General features: G+C 33.2%; 1 protein-coding gene across 1 annotated transcript in view; it reads left to right on the top strand.

Annotated features, from left to right (window-relative positions):
• Ctnna3 (catenin alpha 3) overlaps window positions 1-20,891 on the top strand; it is a 1,643,966-nt gene that overhangs the window by 98,088 nt on the left and 1,524,987 nt on the right. Inside the window, exon 4 of the mRNA XM_076834267.1 lies at window positions 6,437-6,603. Within this exon, the coding sequence (XP_076690382.1) occupies window positions 6,437-6,603 (167 nt within the window). The remainder of the gene's footprint in view (window positions 1-6,436; window positions 6,604-20,891) is intronic.

Below are 20,891 nucleotides of genomic sequence, written 5' to 3'. Positions count from 1 at the left end.
AGAGAGAAATTTATTTTTTAGTTTTTGGCGGACACAACATCTTTGTTTGTATGTGGTGTTGAGGATCGAACCCTGGCCGCACATATGCCAGGCAAGCGTGCTACTGCTTGAGCCACATCCCCAGCCCCCAATGTACTCTTTCATCATTGCTTAATGTGCCCACATTTCTGAGTCTCTAAGACTATCCTATATTAAATTTTATTGAAATCCTTCTTTCACTCATCTCACTAAGAAGCAGTACCTTCACTGCTTGAATCCCGAGCCATGGAACAACTAGAAAAGCAGCCTTTCTTTACTCTGCCATCTTGAATTTCACAATTATTTAGTAATTTAGTAAGTTTTTAAAATTGGGAGTTATAATTACAATTCACAAGAAAGGTTGCAGAATGAGCTAATAAACTCTTGATTAACCTCTGTTAGTGGATATTCCTTTGGTATTAAGAGGAAGGAAGGATCATTGTTTATTGCTGAAAGGGAATAAAAAGAGTATTAATCTAGAGAAGTGGTAAAGAAGTCATCTTTTTAGACAGCTTCTACAATATTGCAATTGTGATATTAGGGGGTGTTTCTACTACTTTTAAAGAAACTGGTTTAATTAAACTTTGTTTTATAAAAAAAATTTATATTTTTAAGTTTTATATAATTAGTCCCGTGAATTTGAGAGTTCCCAATGATTTAGTGTTTAATGGCTGGCTAGTCTTGACCTTCCACTTTAGTTAAGTCATTATGATGGCCTCCTTTTGCCTTTATCTGGCCATAGCTTCTCCCCAATGCATGTCTGCTGCTGGTCTTGAAGGTTGGAATTTGCTTTCTCTGAATTGCTTTGTTAGGAGGGGCTGGGACAATGCTCAGTTTAAGGCTGAGTATTCCCCATTATTAAAAACTATATTTTATATATTTATATGTATATGTTTAAAAATATATTCTACCTAATATACAAGTCATGGAGTTTTCCATTGTGGTGGTGGGTCAAATGCTATTCTAAATTCTCTGTGAATGCCATATTAGCTATTACCTCAAATCTTCTTAGATGGTTCTTGCTCCAGATTTGGTTAGTTTCTTCCCAAGTATGGGATGCTTATTCTTCAACAGAATACTCAAGTGGCAGTCTCTTTAGATTTTCTGAGTTCTCCCCTTTCCTATTGGATATCTACAATGTGTACTTTAGTTGCTTTGATCCCCCAGTATTCTTAACTTTGCCTCTCAGTTCAGAAAGTTTGTCAGGCTCTTCTGTGGTTTCCCTTCTTGTATTGTGGCCTGAAAATTCTCTCCTGGCAGTAAGCTGAAGCTAGCAAAAGGCTGTTAAGAGCCATAGCCAAGTAGTATGATGCATGGCATTGTTGGTTAAAAGGTGACGCCAGCAAGCCATTGAGATGATATGATTATGTTAAAATCTGCATTCATATAGATATTAGACCCCTGCTGTCCACCTCGGCCTGCTAAGGGACTCCTGGAGAGTTCCCATTAGTTGGGGAAGTGCGGTAGGAGGGAATTCTGGAGGAGGGATTTCCTGTTGGTGTCCCGGAGAATGCCGCGTGTGTGGGTCGGCATATTTCCCAGGAGCTTACAGGGCATTGGCGGGAGTTTCAAAAATAAAATTTGTTCCTGTTTGAGTGGCTTGTGATTTTTATACCCAGCCAGACTGTGGCAAAAGGCTTATTCTGTTTGTTTTTCAATTCTCAGGGATTATTGTCCTCCACTGCCTGACATTCAGCGATTTAATAACCATTTTTTCACATTTTTGTCTTTTTTTTTATTTTGGAAAAGAAATCTGGTTTTTATTAATCTGCCTTGGTTGAAAGAAAATTATAACTTTTATTGAGAATTCACTGAAAGTTTGAATAAAACAAATAAAACATAGTATCTTTTAATGGCAACCATATGTACTTTCACTCTGGGTAAACCTGCTGATGTTCTTGTAGCACCCAAACCTGAGTCTGCATAGCAGCAGTTTCCATCTTTCCTGTGCCATAATAAGGTTTTCTTCCTTTGACCACACTGTCTCAGACTTTTTAAAGGAGAATATTAAAAAAAAAAAATCTGTGTAAGGTTAGGATCTAATTGAAGTTGTCTTTTTTTCTTTCCTGCTAAATAAAAGAATAGTCTGTTCCAAAGTTATATTCAAGCTTCTACCTCTTAGGAGCTTTCAAATTCAAATTGGCAGTTTCCCAATTAAAAACAAATAAAACCAAACCCTTAGTGCCCAGTTTCAATCTGTGAACCCCATTATACCACAGTATGTTATTATATATTGAATCAATTAGTAGTCACTAGTGCTTGTTACATGTGTATATTAAAACACACACTCTCAGAAGGATGACCAGAGGCATATTCTAGAAATCTTAATTTAACCATAAACACAATCTTAATTACAAAAGTTGGAGGATATTGAACGTTAATACCTGTTCCTCTTCAATATGGTTTTTCTTCTTTCTCCTCTGGATGTTTTGCTTATTCCATATTTTGTTTGATTTTCAAGTTCATAATCAACATAATCACTTTGAGAAGTAGAATCATTTTTAAATGCAGTAAAGGAACTTGTAAAATACTATGTAGGAATCATTGTAAAGTGAAGAATATTTTGTAATGTGCATATTTGGTCAAAACTTTCTTTTTGTACTTGTGAGGTTTACTTATACTATCACATAATAATTTTATATATCAGCTTTTTATATTCAGAAATTTTTATATATTACACTTATATATGCTTGATACATAACTCTGTAAATATTCATATGCTTATACTTTTGCACCTTATTTAAACAGGGATTTCATAATTGATTTTTGTTTTAAGATTTAAAAGAGCAGATTTTATAGGAAAGAGCCAAATGAGTCCAGTAGAAAAAAAGCTTTCTGTGCCTAACTTTTGTGGTATTTTTAAAGACCTTTAGTTAATTGTTTTTATGAATGGGGTGGTATTTATGAAGGAAAAATGTAGTCATTTGTATGTATTTTAAAAAATGGATTCTCCTAATTGTTTTAGTCAATTTTTTTTTCTGTGGTTACCAAAAGACCTGACAAGAACAATGTAGAGAAGGAAAAGTTCATTTTGGGGCTCATGGTTTTGGAGGTCTCAGTCCATAGTTGGCCAACTCCATTACTTGGGGCTGAGGTGAGGTGGAACATTATGGTGGAAACATTGTGCAGAGGAAAGCACAGGACACCAGGAAGGAGTGGGGTAGAGAGAAGGGAGGGAGAGGAAGCAGAAGAGGGAGAGTTCTTCTCAACAAGGGCAAAATATCCCAAAGGCATGACCCAGGGATCTGAGTCCTTCAGCCATACCATACCTGTCTATAATTACCACCCAGTTAATCCCTATCAGGGGATTAATGCACTGACTAGGTTATTAAATCTGAACTTTCTTGAATTATCTCACCCATGATCTTTTAGGGGCACCTAATATCTGAACCATAACACTAACCATTAAACTTCAAAGTTAAAGTGTGATAAGCAAGATTGGGAATGCTATTTAAAAACTGTAGATCCTCTACATGTAATTAAGAAAATTTTTTTTCTATTTAATTAGGAAAATAGCCATTTTCTTCTGACAGAAAATTTGACAGTGAACTGGCTATAATCAATAAACTAGCTCTTTGTCAGCAATTGAAACATTTTGCTCTTAGAATATCCCTCTGTCCTCTAACATGCAGGCAGAGGTAGGTCCTTCTCTGTGTCTTGTAATCTATACAGGCCTCTCCAGCACCCTCCTTAGATTGTATCTATCCGAGTTTGTTGACTCTCATTTGATTATGAAGTTTTTGGGCTGCAAAATTGGTTTGTACCAATCTCCATATCCTGGATGCCTAGGGTGTTGTCATGTGTCATATAGGAATAATACATGTTGTCAAAAAAGTTGAATAATGCTGATTCACATATTCATTCAACAATCTAGTATATTGAATACAGAAGATAAAGCAGGCACTATTCTAGATCCTGGGAATATTGCATTGATGACAGGACCAATGCAACTCTTGCTTTTACTAGTCTTATGATACAGAAGATAGACTTTAATACTAATTGTTCATTACATGGATATGAGGTGTTATGATCAGAAGCATAGAATCCTGCTGTACCACATGCCTTAATAATGGGGGTCTAAGGCTTTGCAGACAAAGTGATTTTTAAGTTGGGCCCAGAAGTATGAGCTAAAACCAATTGAAAAGGCTTAGGAGTACTTAGATGGGAGCAGGGGGTGGTAAGTGGGGACAAATCCAATAATAGGAAGTTAACTCACAGCCTCTATGTTAATGACTTCAGGGAGTGACTTTTCTCCTTCCAGCTGTGTTACCTGACTGGCTTTACCTTAACAAAGACTAAAATAGTTGTTCAAATGATCTTTTTCTGAGTATGGTTCTTCAGCCCAGTTGTTCAATATCCTAACATTTGTTTGAGTCAAAAATATATAATTCTTTTTTGATATATATTTAGTTTTGGTATGTGAAATCAAAAACAGTATTCTACAAAAGGCCATTATAACTCTCCAATTCAGAGTCACAGTAGGAACAGATAATCTTTTTATTTTTTATTTATTTTTGTGTGTGTGTGTGGAAATACATCTGCTCTCTAAATTTTGGAGGTCAGTTTAATTTTTCAGTCTCCTAGCAGCAGTTATGACTTGCAGAGAAGCACACAAAGATCATCCATTTATTGTTCTTAAAAATTTACCATCTTTACTAGAAATTTCCTGAGAAATAATGGTTACTCTTTGTTGAATGCATTCTCTGCTTCAGATATAGTGCTAAATATAAAATATGAATTTTCTAAATATCCCAGAAACACTGTGAGACCAGTAATATTTTGTATCTTTTCCATGTAGATAAGGACACTGAAAATATTTAAGTGTCCAAGTTCCTAGAACAAGAAGTGATGGATAAGAATGTGATTTCAGAAGAATGTGATTTCAGAATCTGAGTTCCTAACATGGAGTTGCTTAAGAGAGCTAAATGAAAGACTGTAACATGTTGAGGCAGTACCAGTCTCTCTTCACAGGTTTTGTCTGTGATAAGAAACAATATTTTTTTTTCTTAACAATAATTTATTCCATTTGTTATGTTGAAGTTCACAAGTGAAAACTAAAATATTCATATTTTAGTATGTCAATAAATCATTTAAAATAATTATGACACTAATCAAGTGTTTGTTAAGTGCCAAGTGCTCTTATTTATTCCTCATAAAATCGTAGATATTTTTTGTTATTATTACTCCATTTACAAAAAAGGAAAATGAGTCATAAAAAAGTTAAGTGACTTGTCCAGAGGCATTGAAACAGTCTGACTTGAATCCACACTGTTCATTGATGGATTATATTACTGCCTGATCACCTATATTCCAGTGTGAAAAGAAAATAAACTAGTAAGTGAAAATAACAAGTTGTAGAAAATTTCTACAGTATGCAACCACTTGTGCAAATTTTTTATATCTCTATTATATTTTCCATTTATAATATGTAAAATAAATGTTTTCTTATGATATCAAATCTCTTTATGGAAAACAAATCAATATAAATTTTCCTAAAACATACATAAATAAAATATTCACACATATATATACACAGACATGTAAGCTATATGTTCATGGAAATATTTCTAGGTAAAGGGATGAATGAATAGTTGATTTTTTAGGAATTAACATGGAGAATTTTAGAATTTTACTTTATACTCTTTATATGGTATATTATGTAAAAGAAATGGGCACATATTACTTTTATAATAAAAATAAGTTTAAAAATTAAAAAAATAGACATGGAAATTCTCTATGAATTATATTTCTTGATTAGGGAAAAGGAAACTTTTTCTTTTTCATCTTAGACCCTTCTGAACTAGGAACTCTTAAAAACAAATGAATACACATTATATTTATAATAAAAAATTTAATCTAAAAGACCTTAAAAGTAGTAGACATGGCATTTCTCTGACAATTATGTACTATGAAGTATTACTTCTGTGATTAAATTTAGAATACAATTGACTATATTGGTATAGAATAAATCAGCCTAAGTTAAACTTTTATTAGAGAGCTGCTTTCATTTTAAAGGCTAGTTCTTTTCTAATATCCATTGAGTTAAAAAGTAACTTGATGAAGATTTAAGTTATTTTTATAGACAGAAGTGTTTATGATTGAAGTCTTGTAATGAAATCTTTCACAGCAATTAAGATTCAGCAAATGCAGAAGTTGATAGCAACTTTTACTGGATGTTATCTACTCAACTGAGCATAATTTTCTTGCAGTAAGATGGGACATGCTTCTTAAATTTCAGAGCATTTATCAAAACCAATTTGAACCTCAATTTGTTTATTAAGAGAAAATGACCTAGCATCAACTGATAGTATTTTAATATAATGCTTAGTCATGGAATGTACTTGCAATTAGTTTGGCTGATAAATGCTGAAATACATATAAAACTTAAGTGTAACTTATTTTGGGCTGTGTTTTTCAGGTGAAGCTCTGAAGGTATCAGCTGAGAGATTTACAGATGACCCCTGTTATCTCCCGAAAAGGGAGGCTGTGGTTCAAGCTGCTCGTGCCTTGTTGGCTGCAGTTACCAGACTCCTTATCCTTGCGGACATGATTGATGTCATGTGTCTCTTGCAGCATGTGTCATCTGTAAGTAAAAGATGGCTTAGTTTGCTTTGGCATTGTTCTCACTTCTAATTCCATTCCCTGAAGCTGGCATTAATCCAGGTGCATCGTTTCCTCACCTTCATTCTTAATTTCACACATCAGAAACTGACTGACTTGGGCTGTGAAGGCTAATGTATACATCAAAAGAATAAAGCCAGAAGCTAGTACTAAAGACAGTGGGAAATTGAAGAATAGAGCATGACTTGCTGATAAGGAAATGGTTAAGAGAAAGTTCTAGACTTTTGGCCACTTATATTATCATGTCCCATATAAATATGAATAAATGATAACAAAAGAAATGATATATAATAAATGGAGAAGTATAAATAATTTGAGTGAGAGAAATCTTTATTCTTAAAATGTTTGAAAGTTTATTTTAGTTTGTAATTGAATTCTACTTTGGAAGCTCCTCTTGATCAAGGATAATTAGTGCTTATTTATAGTAGTTTGTGGTGTCTGAAGTAATCCATTATGAAAATATATAAATGAAGATGAGTAAAAATACATTTTAACTAGGAGAAAAGCAAGATATTCTGCTTGTTTTATTTTGTCAGATAATTTCAACAGCATGGTTTCAGTAGGAAGAAAACTTTAGTTTCTTAATTTATTTAGTTTATGATACTGTCCAGAAGAAAAGTTTGCAAAGAATTTTCCACCACACTTGCTGGTGCCTTGTCAGAACCTGTATTTGGTATAGATCATTTAAGGAACTTATAAGTATGTATAGCACAAAATGATACTTCTTCTGTGAAAAGTGAAGTGGCATCTTTCAAAGGGAAAGGGAGACAATTTGTGTTAAATTTTAAGTCACTCATATAATTATTGCATCCCTGTGGAACGTTGATACATGAATTGCTATCAACTCACTTCCTTTAAGGTATTGTGTAGAATTAAGATGCTATTTTTTTGGGGTGGGGTGTACTGGGGATTGAACCTAGAGGCACTTTATCACTGAGCCACATCCCAACTCATTTTATTTTTTTAAAATTTTGAGATGGGTTCTTACTATATATATTATATACTGAGGCTGTCCTCCAACTTGTAATCCTCCTGCCTCAGCCTCCCGAGTCACTGGATTATAGGCATGCACCACAAGTGTTTGGCTAAAATACCTATTTTTGTTTTTTGAGATGATTAAGATTAGATTATTTAGCCTAACATTTCCTGAAAAGTATTCTTTAGCACTGATCTTGTAAGTATGGAACACGAATAAGAGTTTTGTTTTTTATGGTCAGAATCACACACAGAAATTTGCTCTAAAGTTTTCAATGCACATAAGCATATTAAAGTTGCTGAGAAATACTGCCAGAGCAAATAAAGTTGTTTGTCTTTGCTTAAACCAGAGTTTATTCATTTTTCTCAGTGGCAGAATTGGACTGAATTACTAATTCAACATTACAAGAAACAGAAAATGTATTTTTCAAATAATTTTCACTCTTAGGGTTTGTCTATGTCTTCCTTATCTAAGTTAAAAATGTATTGATCCTTGGATGTGCCTTGTATGACAGTTTTAGATGACTCAGAACACTCTAGAAATTTTATATAATTTTAAAAATTGGCTATGTCACAGGTATAATTTTTAGTTTCTTTTCAAAATTTTGAATCTTTATTTTGTTTTATTTTTGAACATGATAAACAGATTCTCTTATACTTAAGGTATGAAAGATCCAGTGTCCAGACTTTCTGGTGTCTGGTTCTGCTATGGTCTTCTTGATGTTTGCTCATGGTTTCGGCTCATGTTGTCTTATCTTTTCATGTGAATTGCTATATTTGATTGTGTGCTGAGCATTTCATTTTTTGCACTCATGAAATTTCTATCTTATTAACTCTGATGTTGTTAAGATGAAGTATTTTATTTTTCATCAAACCTTATTCATTTTCCTCAGCATTAGAATTGGACTGAATTATTACTTTGCCATTATAAGAATAGAAATTCTCCAAATCACTTCTGGAAATGTTTTTCTATGCATGTTCTAGATTGTAAGTAACTCACATAAAATGTAGAAATCAAAACATTTTGAAATATAAACAAACTGTTTGATGTGAATATTCCAAAATATATTCTGATAATTTCCTCCCTGTTTAATGTCTAACATTATCTTAAGTATTACAGTAGCCTTGTCATGCTGTTGGTTCATGTTGATTTTGAGAGTTATAATACTGCCAAGTCTGAACTTAAACTACTCTTAATTCAGGTCTTTCTCATATTATACTAGTTTATCTTTTTTAATATGAAAAGGTAGATGTCACAGTTACATTTATTGAATTTTAGCCTTTTTTCTTTGTGTGGTGGTGGTGGGGATTGAACCCAGGGCCTTATGCATGCAATGCAAGCATTCTGCCAACTAATTTTGTCCATTTTGAATTTTTGTTACTGTTCCTCAGGATTTTTTTAGCTTTTGATTTTGTCATCTCCTCTTAGCCTGGTGTCAATATCAAATTTCTTTAACCAAGTTATTCATAAAAATATTTAATGACATGGACAACAGTGCCATATCTATCTTTGTGTTAACACCAATCAAATATTAATATACTTTTAGTAAAGTTATTGAAATGAGCTTTTTGCTCCCTTTATTGGGCTACTGTATAAACTATGTTTCTTTATTTCAGCTTCAAGCTCTTTCCCAAAAGCCTTTTTGAAATCAAGATATATTGTCTGTGGCATCATGGATTTATCAGTTTAGTAATCCTAGTTACAAAGGAAATGAAGTTAGTTTGGCATGACTTTCTCTTAATAACCTAATAAGAGCTTTAAGTGACCATTGCCAGCTTGCTTGTATCGGCCCCCCCCCCCAAAAAAAAAAAACCCTTCATGTTTCAGTTACTCACAATCTACTTACTTATGGTCAAAAAAACCACTTGTCTGCTGGGATCTTTTTGCCTTTAATATCTAGATATAATTGGTTTGTACCCTCATTCCATATCCTGTCAAATATAATGTCTTCTTCAAGATTTCTGTGAATTCTCTGGGAACTCATATATCCAGGGTCACCTCTGGCTCTAAGATTTTTTAAAAAAAATATTTATTTTTTGGTTGTAGTTGGACACAATACCTTTATTTCACTTATTTATTTTTATGTGGTGCTGAGGATTGAACCCAGGGTCTCAAATGTGTGAGTCTACCGCTGAGCCACAACCCCAGCCCTGGCTCTAAGCTTTTGCTTCCACTGAAGTCATGCTTTCATTTATGGGTTGACTTTCTATTCCTATTCTGCATTATATTCACCCAGAATTGGAAGTGGACTTTTTCCCCCTTGATATCTCTCTCTCTGTCAATAATGATTGCCTATGAATACAGCAAACCATATAGGAACTTGGAAAGATGGAAGTGAGGTGTTTCTGTGTTGTAACAATATATCATAAGTTCCATGTATGTTAAAATACACTCTACTTTCATATATAAAGAGAACAATTCCCTCCAAAAATATCCCAAATGGCTTCAATTTGGATGTTAGAAACTTTAGAAGTACTTTAGCAACTTTATCTCTTTGCTCTTCTGCCTTTTTTCTCCCCACCCACCTTTTGCTCTTCCACATCCCTAAAAACTCCTGTACATTTGAATGTGGTAAAGACTTGCTATTTCTCTACCACCAAATGTGGCTTCTGCTAATTTGTGCATCTGAATAGTAGGGTATCATAAGACAGTGGGATATCTGTGTCCACTTCAGATTATGCCTTATGGCATTTTCCTCAGTATAGACAGTGCCCTACTAAAGAAACATTCTGTAGTTACCTATAAAACACACTTGCACACAAATGCATGCTTGTGCATGCACATGCACACACGCGCGTGCACACACACACACACACACACACCCTACCATATAATAATCTATTTCAGTGTGTTTGTGTGTTCTTGCGGGTGTGCGTACAGCACAATTCACAATAGCCAAGTAGTAGAAATAGCCTAAATGAATGAACAGGTAAAGAAAATGTGATATGTGTACACAATGGAATTTTACTCTGCCATAAAGAAGAGTGAAATCATGTAACTTGCAGGAAAATGGATGGAACTTGAGAACAAATATTGTTAAGTGAGATAAGACAAACTTGGAAAGGCAAAGGTGGTAAAATTTCTCTCATATGTGGAAGCTAATGAGGAAAAGGGAAAACAACAAAACAATAACAGGGACTTCACAAGGTAGAAAGGAGACTAGTAGATTAGAGGATGGGAATTTGGGGAGGGAGGAGAGAAGTGAAAGAGAAGGTACTGGGGATTGAAATTGACCATATTATGTTTTGTGCATGTATGAATATATCACAATGAAATCCACTGTTTTGCGTAATTCTAATGTACCAAGTAAAAAATAAAAAGAAAGGCCAATGTGCTAAACTAAAATATTTGAGCTACAGTCTTAAAGCTAAGGGAGAATCATTAAAGAATTTTTTTTCCAGTACTGGGGATTGAAACCAGGTACATTCTATCACTGAGCCACATCTTTAGCACTTCTTATTTTTGAGACAGGGTCTTGCTAAGTTACCGAGGCTGACCTTGAACTTGTGATCCTCCTGTTTCAATCTCCCAAATTGCTAGGATTTCAGGTGTGCACCACTACATCCAGCTGTTAAAGAATTTTAAATGGGAAAATGATATGAACAGATTTCCATTTTAGGACTGTTACTGAGGCAGAGGCCAGTGATGTGGCTGATGCAGTCATCTGGCTATGAAATGATGGAGTGAAGTAGAGAATGAATTAGAGAAAGAAAGTATAAAGAAAGAAGTATAGTCTGCAAATTGGAAAGTGATTAGAATCCTTTTAGAGGGAGGGAAGAAGCATCCCAAGAAGACTTCTAGGATTCTGATTGGTCATTGAGATGTCAATTTTCTGTTTATGTAGAAGAGAAAAAATTTATGGGTTTTAGACATACTGGATTTGAGGCTCCTATGAGAGATAGTAGATCCTGAATGATAAGCTTGGAGCTCAGGAGAGCAATTAAGATAAGCCTTCCTCAAGAAATATGCATTAGGAGAAGCAGCAAATTTGTGTGATGTTACCTGGGAAAGTTTATATATAAGATACAAACTTAAATCTTTGAGGGCTTCTGGTTTGGTGAAAAGCTCACTGAATGAAGACTCAAGAATTTGTTCCAGTTTGCCTCAAAAGAAATGAATTGTCTAATGTCTATTCACTCTATCTTATGTACCTATACTTTCTCATTAATAAAGTACTATGAGGAGATCTTCTTTAAAACAGCTTTATTAAAGTATGATTTACATATCACAAAATTAACTAATTTTAAATGTACCATTCACTGATTTTGAGTGTATTTACAGAGTTATATATCATAACCATAATCTAATTTCTATCATTTTCTCCTAATGGACCTTGTTCCAATTTGTTGTCACTTCCGGTTGCCATACTCTACAGATTTGATATTAGGAAAAATATTGATAAATCATTTTTAACAGTTTAACTCTAAATGAAGGTATCTATTTCTCACAAGTGTCTAGCTTAGTACCCTTCATTGAGATGATGCTCAATAAACAATATTGAGTGAATATTTTTTTCAGTCCTTATTCACTACTGAAAGATCTCATGAATTTAATGATAGTGGCCTCTTTTAAACTTTTAAATTGGAACTTTTAAATTGATAAAATTGCCATAAAACTAGATTGTAAATTCTAAATCTTTTGTTTTCCTGTTTCACACATGTCTAGTATGTTGTCCATTGGTAAATATTCTTCAACTGATTTCACAACCTTGTAAGTAGATAGGTGAAGACAAATTGTTCTATGTTATGGATAACATAATCAAGCAGTGGAGTGGTAGTGACTTATTCAATTATGCAGTTATTTAATGGCATAGTAAGGATGCATACTTCAAACTTTAGGACCAATGTGTCTTCATCTATGTAGAACTATTTCTTTTAAAAAAAACTTGTTCTAGTTAGTTTTACATGACAGTAGAATGCATTTTGACACATTGTACACAAATGGAGCACAACTTCTCATTCTTCTGGCTGTACATGATACAGAGTCACACCAGTAGTGTAATCATACATGTATATAGGGTAATAATGTCTGATAATTTCTATCTCATTCTATTGTCCTTCCAATTCCCACAGCCCCACCCCTTCCTTCACTCCTCTCTGCACAATCCAAAATTCCTTCATCCCCCTCCTCCCCCACTGTAGAACAGCATCCACTTATCAGAGAAAACATTAAGCCTTTGGTTTTTTGGGATTGGCTTATTTCACTTAGCATGATATTCTCTGGTTCCATCCATTTACCTGCAAATGCCATAATTTCATTCTTCTTTAAGGCTGATATGTACCACATTTTCTTTCTTCTGTTGAAGGGCATCTAGGTTGGTTCCATAGTTTAGCTATTGTGAATTGAGGTGCTATAAACATTGATGTGGCTGTATCACTGTAGTATGAAGATTTTAAGTCCTTTTGGGAAAAGGGTTTTCTTTTTACTTTAAACTGGGAAGTGGGATAGCTGGATCAAATGGTAGTTCCATTCCAAGTTTTCTGAGGAATCTCTATTCTGCTTTCCAGAGTGGTTGCACCAATTTGCAGCCCCACCAAGAATGTATGAGTGTACCTTTTCCCCACATCCTCACCCACACTTATTATTGCTTGTATTCTTGATAATTGCCATTCTGACTGGAGCAAGATGAAATCTAAGAGCAGTTTTGATTTGCATTTGTCTAATTGCTAGAGATGATGAACATTTTTCCATATGTTTGTTGATTGATTGTATTTCTTCTTCTGGGAAGTGTCTGTTCAGTTCCTTAGCCCATTTATTGATTGATTTTTTTTTTTTTTTTTTTTGGTTTTTGGTGTTAAGTTTTTTGATTTGTTTATATATCCTGGAGACTATTGCTCTATATGGAACTATTTCTGATTTCATTATTTTTAACATTTGTAATCATTCCTTCCAGCAAAAACACATTTAAGATATGAATGTGTTTTAATTTTCTGACTCAAATGTAAACTTAATCAGTGGCATAATCATCTTATAAGTTTATTTGGAAAATATTGGGAAAGTCAATGGATTAAGTTCCAAAAAATTAAATATTATTTCCTGTAATATTTTATGTTTGATTGCTTTGTGGTTACCATATTTAAATAAGTAAGTCAGATTATTTGTTTCTTATGCTAAAACATTTTCTTTTTACTTTAAACATTAATATTTATAGAGCATTAATACAGTATCATTTTGACGATTTCCTCAATGCTTTAATCTCTAGAATCTTTTGGTATTGTTTCGAACTGGCATTTAGGGACACTGAGATCACATGTGGTGATCTAGTATTTTTAATCAAGCACTTGCTGAATACTCATTTAAAACCACAACATAGAGTCTAGGATTTCTTTTCATGCTACAGGTAGCGTCTGGCACCTTGTATAAATGTATAAAATATTAAAAATGAAAAAATGACAACTACTGAGCTGGCTCTTGTTTCGGAGAAATGCTTGATATTTTTTCATTAGGGGAATTAGTAGGTTGCTGGAGCTGTGGAGTTGTTTGAATCAATTGATCTGACTGCAGAAAGAAGTCAGGACATTGGCAGTGAGGGCTTGGGATACTTTACTTGCCAGAGCCCTGACTGCAGTTTTCCTGCTATTTCAGCTGATTTCTTCTTGACTTCCTTCTCAAATTACTCCATTAATCTATATAATTTTCAAGAATTGATTGAATATATAGTTTTTAGAGATCATTGACTTAGATTTATTTAAATATGTATTGTTAGGAAAAATTTTTAAAAAAGTATTTGAGAAGAGGGAATTCTGAGTCCTAGTACACATTGCCCTGTTAACCTTTTTTATTTTTATTTTTAAAAATCTTTCTTATACAACAGATTTTCAGTTATTTTAATGGGACATAAGCAATCACTGCCTCCATTGTTTTTATTTGGTGGGTGCATATTGTTTCTGAACGGGAAGAACTTGATGAGAAAACACTTTGGGAGTGTTTACAATGCTAACTTTTACTGTGGGTGTTGGGCTTAGGGATATTGTTAATGTCTTTTCATTCTTGTCTGCCCTGTGAAATATAATAAGATAGTCAAACAGGACAGAAACGGGTTTGTTTCTCCATTCAGATACCTTTTTAATATTCAGTTTCAATAATTTTGGAATATACCTACTTTAATTTTTGATTTAGATTGATTTACTGGGCTTTTTAAAAAAGTTTGAATTTGGTTTATAATAAATTTAAAAAATTAACACAGGATAAATTCAAAGCTAAACAAATTATTATTATTTTTTTGGCTCTTGGCTCATTTTTAAATTCCCCATTCAAAACTGAACAGTTTAAGTTCCAGGAATATTAAAATCTCTTCAATTAATTGTGCTTCCTTTACCAACTTATCTCCAACTAGGAGAGCATTTATTTTGAGAAATAATCAATATAATGAAATTGCAAAGCACTGAACTATAGAAAATCTGAGGGATCTGTTTCAATGAGTAAACACAGTGTCCTATTGGAAAGAAAAATTCTCAAACCAAGTCAATATCAAATTTCTGTAATGTCTAGGGCTCAGCTTAACTAGTTTATTTTTTTCTCCACATTTTTTAAATTGATGCATTATAGTCATACATAATAGTGGGCTTTGTTGTTACATATTAATATATGCACACAATATAACAATGTAATTTGGTCAATATCACTCCCCAGCACTCCCCTTCTTTCCCCATTTGCCATCGCCCCAGCTCCCTCACCCATCCCTTGTCTCTACTGATCTCCCTTTGCTTTTTTATGTGACCACCTCCACTTTACTTTTCATTCTTCCTCCCCAGCTTCCCACATATGGGAGAAAACATACAACCCTTGACCTTCTGAGTTTGGTTTATTTTGCTTAACATAATGATCTCAGGTTATATCCATTTTCCTCCAAGTGCCAAATTTAATTTTTCTTTATGGCCGAATAAAACTCCATTGTGTACATATACCACACTTTCTTTATCCATTCGTCTATTGATGGATACCTAGGCTGGTTCCATAGTTTGGCTATTATGAATTGTGCTGCTATAAACATGGGTATCCATGTACTACTATAGTATGATTTTTTGCTATAGTAGGATAACTATGAAGGAGTGGTATAGCTGGGTCATATGGTGATTCAATTCCTAGTCTTTTGAGGAATTTCTGTACTGATTTTTAAAGTGGTTGTACTGATTTATAGTCTCACCAAAAGTGTAAAAGTCTTCCTTTTTCTCTACATTCTCTCTAGCATTTCTTATTTATTTTTGTATTTTTTTGTTGTGTGAATTTGATCAAGTTTCTTTTTTATTGATTCTTTTTGGTTACATATACTATTAGGATTCATTTTGACATAATTAGAAAAGCACAGAATATACTTTGCTATAATTTAGTCCCCAGTAATTCCCCTTTCCATTTCCTCCTCCTTCTCCCTGTTCCCTTCCCTCTCCTCTACTGATATTTCTGTAATTTATTTATAGTTTTTCTTAAATTGGTATATTGTTTGTATTGTTTTAGTTTTTTTAAATTAGGGCATTATAATTATGTAGAGTATTTGGATTTATTTTACAAAACAATACATTCAAGGAATTTGATTTCAATTTTCATTTTCTCCTCCCTTTTCCCTCTCCTCTATTGATTTTCCTTTCACCCCTTTATTTATTTAGTTTTGATTGGCATTTCTACATATAAATGTATATATGGGTAAAATTATTCTTGGTACATTTATATATATGTGTATAACATGCTATTATTTAATTCATTACATATTTCTACCCCTTTTCCTTCTTTCCTCTGTCCCTGTCATTCTCCTTCTTCTTATCTACAGATCTACCATATATCTATATAATAGACAATCTCCTGCCCCGTCATTTACTTTTCCTTATTTTGCTCTAGCTTCCACGTATGAGAGAAACATTCAGCTCTTGGTTTTCTGAGTCTGGCTTATTTCACTTAGCATGATTTTCTCCATTTCCATCCATTTGCTAGTAAATGCCATTATTTTATTCTTCTTTACTGCCAAGTACAACTCCATGTGTATATCTGCTACATTTTCTTAATCCATTCATCTGTTGATGGACATCTGGGTTGATTCCATAATTTGGCTATTATGAATTGTGCTGCTATAAACACTGAAGTGGCTGTATTACTATAGTATGCTGATGTTAGTTCTTTTGGATAAATACTGAGGAGTGGGACAGGTGAATCATATGGTAGTTTTATTCTGTTTTTTGTTTTTTTTGTTTTGAGGAGTCTACATACTGTTTTCCATAGTGGTCGTATAATTTGCAGTCCCATTAGCAACGTATAAGTATACCATTTCCTGCACATCTACACTAGTATTTATTCTTATTTGTATTCTTGATAATTGCCATTCTAACTGGGGTGAGATGCAATCTTAGTGTTTGATTTGGATTTCCCTGATTGCTAGAGATGGCGAACAGTTTTTAAAATATTTGTTGGCCATTTGTATTTCCTTTTAAAAAAATTCTACTTAGGTCTTTGGCCCATTTATTAATTGTTTTTTTTTTTTTTAGGCATTACGTTTTTTGAGTTCTTTGTATATTCTGGATATTAATCCTTGACAGAGGAGTGGCTGGCAAAGATTTTTTTCCATTCTATATGCTCTCTCTTCACTATCTTAATCAATTCTTTTGCTGTGCAGAAGATAGCATCCCACTTATTGGTTCTTGGTTTTATTTCTTGAGCTTCAGGGGGTCTTGTTAAGGAAGTCAGTGCCGGAACCTATACGATGGAGTGTTGACTTCTAACAGTTGCATAGTTTTGGTTTAATTTCTGGTCTTTGATTCATTTAAATTGACTTTTGTACAAGATAAAATACAGGAATCTAATTTAATTCTTCTGCATATGAAAATCCAGCTTTCCTAGCACCAATTGTTGAAAATGTTGTCTTTTCTCCAACATATATTTTTGGCACTTTTATCAAGAATGAGATAGCTATAATTATCTGGGTTTATCTCAATATCTTCTATTCTATTCTATTGGTCTTCATGTCTATTTTAATGTTAGTATCATGCTGTTATTATTACTATAGCTCTGTAATACAATTTGAGATTGGGTATTGTGATCCCTCTTACATTACTTTTCTTGTTCAGAATTGCTTTGTCTATTCTAGGTCTTTTATTCTTCCAAATGAATTTAAGGACTGTTTTTTCCTAGTTCTGTAAAGAATGTCATTGGTATTTTGATGGTGATTGCATTGAATGTGTATATTGCTTTTGGTAGTATGGCCATTTTGACAATATTAATTCTGCCTGTCCAAGAACATGGGAAGTCTTTCCATTTTCTGAGGTCTTCTCTCTTTCTTTAATGTTCTATAGTTTTCATTGTAGAGCTATTCACTTCCTTGCCCAGAATTTAATGCCCAGATAAATTATTTTTAGTTTTTGAGGTTATTGTGAAAGGGATGTTTTTTTCCTATTTATTTCTCAACTGAATCACTGTTGGAGTGTAGGAAAGCTATTGATTTATAAGTGTTGACCTTGTATCCTGCTATTTGCTAAATTTCATTTATCAGCTTTATAAGTCTTCTGGTGGAATTTTTAGGTCTTCTAGATATAGGATCATGTCATTAATAAAGAGTAGTAATTTGACTTCTTTTTTCTTTTTCTCTTTCTGGTGTTTATTCATTTAATTTCCTTCTGTTGCCTGATTGCTTGGCTAGAGTTTTAAGAACTATATTGAATAGAAATGGTGAGAGTGGATATCCTTGCCTTGCCCCTTATTTTAAAGGAAAAGCTTCCAGTTGTTTGTATATTGCCTTTATAATATCTTACCTTATAGATAGGTAAGTTCCTCCTATCCCTAGTTTCTCTGATATTTTTAACATGAATAGTTGCTATATTTTATCAAAGGCCTTTTCAGCATCTACTTATATGATTATATGATTCTTGTTATTATTGATTCTATGTAAGTGATAAATTACATTTATTAATTTGCATATGTTGAACCAGCCTTGAATCCCTGGATTGAAGCCTACTTGATCATGGTGTATTATCTTCCTAATACATTTTTTTAACCATATGATTTATTTTTATTTTATTTTATTTTTTTAGTCATACATGACAGCAGAATGTATTTTGACACATAATACATACATGGAATGTACATACATCAATCATATTGTCTATTATATTCTGCTGCCCTTCCTATCCTCCCTACCCCTCCCCTCCTCTCCCATCTTTTCTCTCTATCCAAACTAATGTGACATGCTTTTTTTTCTTTTTCTCATTATAAGATCGTATATGTATTCTGTATAACAATGAGGTTCTCCTTCCATCTTCTGTGCAACTCCCCTTCTCCCTCTTTTTCCCTCCCACCTCTCTTCCATATTTAGTGGTAGTCTTCTTCTCATGGTCTGATTTTAATTATTTCTTGCCTTCTACTGCTTTTGCTGATGATTTGTTCTTCTTTTTGTAGGGCTTTGAGATGTAGTGTGAGGTCATTTATTTGTTGGCTTTTTCTTCTTTTAAGGAATGAACTCCATGCAATGAATTTTCCTCTTAGTACTGCTTTCATAGTGTCCCAGAGATTTTGATATGTTGTGTCTGGGTTTTCATTTACCTCTAAGATTATTTTAATTTCCTCTTTGATGTCTTCTGTAACCCTTTGTTCATTCAGTAGCATATTGTTTATTCTCCATGTGATGTAGGATTCCTAATAAATTTTTAAATGCAGTTTACTAATATTTTATTGAGAATTTTTGCATCAATGTTCATCAGGGATATTGGTCTGTAGTTTTCTTTCCTACATGTATCTTTTTCTGGTTTGGTATCAGGGTTATAGTAGCTTCACAGAATGTATTTGGGAGTATTCTCTCTCTTTCAATTTTATGGAATAAATTGAGGAAGACTTGTGTTATTTCTTCAGTAAATGTCTGATAAAACTCAACTGAGAATCCATCTGGTCTTGGACTTTTCTTCATTGTTAGGTTTTTGATTGTTGTTTCAATTTCATTGGTCTGTTTATGTTTTCTATATCTTCCTGATTCAATTTGGGCAGGTCATAAGTATCTACATATAGTCAATGTCTTCAAGATTTTACTGTTTATTGGAATATAAATTTTTTAAATAGTTTCTAATGATCTTCTTGATTTCGGAATTGTCTGTGGTAATATCTCCTTTGTCATGTCCAATTTTGTTGTTTGGGTCCTCTTTCTTTCTTTTGGTTCATTTGGCTAACTAATCTTAGTTAAATAAAAAACAAACTAACTTTTGTTGCATTGATCCTATGTATTGTTTCATTATTCTCACTTTCATTAATTTTGGCTCTGATCTTTACTTTTTTCTGTCTTCTACTGGTTTTAGGGTTAGTTTGTTCTTTTTCTAAGGCCTTGAGGTGGAGCATAAGCTATTTATTTGGGATCTCTCTATATTTTTAATGTAGGTGTTTAATGTAATAAATTTTCTTCTTAGGTAGGGAATGGTGGTGCACATATATAATCTCAGTGGCTTGGGAGGCTGAGGCAGGAGTATCACAAGTTCATGGCCAGCCTGAGCAACTTAGTGAGGCTCTGATTCAAAAAAAAAAGAAAAAAGAAAAAAAAAAAAGAAAAGAAAAAGGGCTGGGGATGTGGCCCTGTGATTAAGTGCCTCTAGATTCAATCCCTGGTACAAAAAAAAATTTAATTAGTACTGCTTTCATACTATTACAGAGATTTGATATGTTGTATCTTTGTTTTCATTTGTTTCTAAGAATTTCTTGATTTCTTCTCTCATTTCTTCTTTAATTTATTCTTCATTTAAAAGTATATTGTTTAATCTTCATATATTTTTGTGGTTTCTGTTATTTTTCTTGCTGTTGATTTCTAGTTTCATTCCATTATGATCCAATATGATGCATTGGATTATATCAGCATTTTTGTATTTACTTAGAGGAACATTATGACCTAGAATATGGTCTGTTTTGAAGAAGGTTCAATAAGCTGCTGAGAAGAAGGTGAGTTTAACTGTTTTGGGGTGAAATAATATGTAGATGTCTATTAGGTCCATTTGATTCATGTTATTATTTGGATTGGATATATCTTTATTGATTTTATGCTTTGATGACCTGTCTATTCATGATAAGGGTGCGCTGAAATATTTCAGTATTATTATATTCGGATTATCTGGAATTTAATATCAATGAGTATTTTTTAAATGTAATTGGGTGTGTTAACATTTGGGATACATGTATTAACTATATTTATTTCTTCTTGTTGTATCACCTTTACTAAGATGTGATGGCCCTGTCTCTTCTGATTAATTTTTTCTTGAAGTCAGTTTTGTCATATATGAGAATTGTTACTCCTGCCTTATTTTTGAAGTCTGTTGGCATGAAA

This window comes from Callospermophilus lateralis, chromosome 15, assembly GCF_048772815.1.
Source record: "Callospermophilus lateralis isolate mCalLat2 chromosome 15, mCalLat2.hap1, whole genome shotgun sequence".
Classification (NCBI taxonomy): Eukaryota; Metazoa; Chordata; class Mammalia; order Rodentia; family Sciuridae; genus Callospermophilus; species Callospermophilus lateralis.
This window is presented reverse-complemented; position numbering and strand designations above follow the sequence as displayed.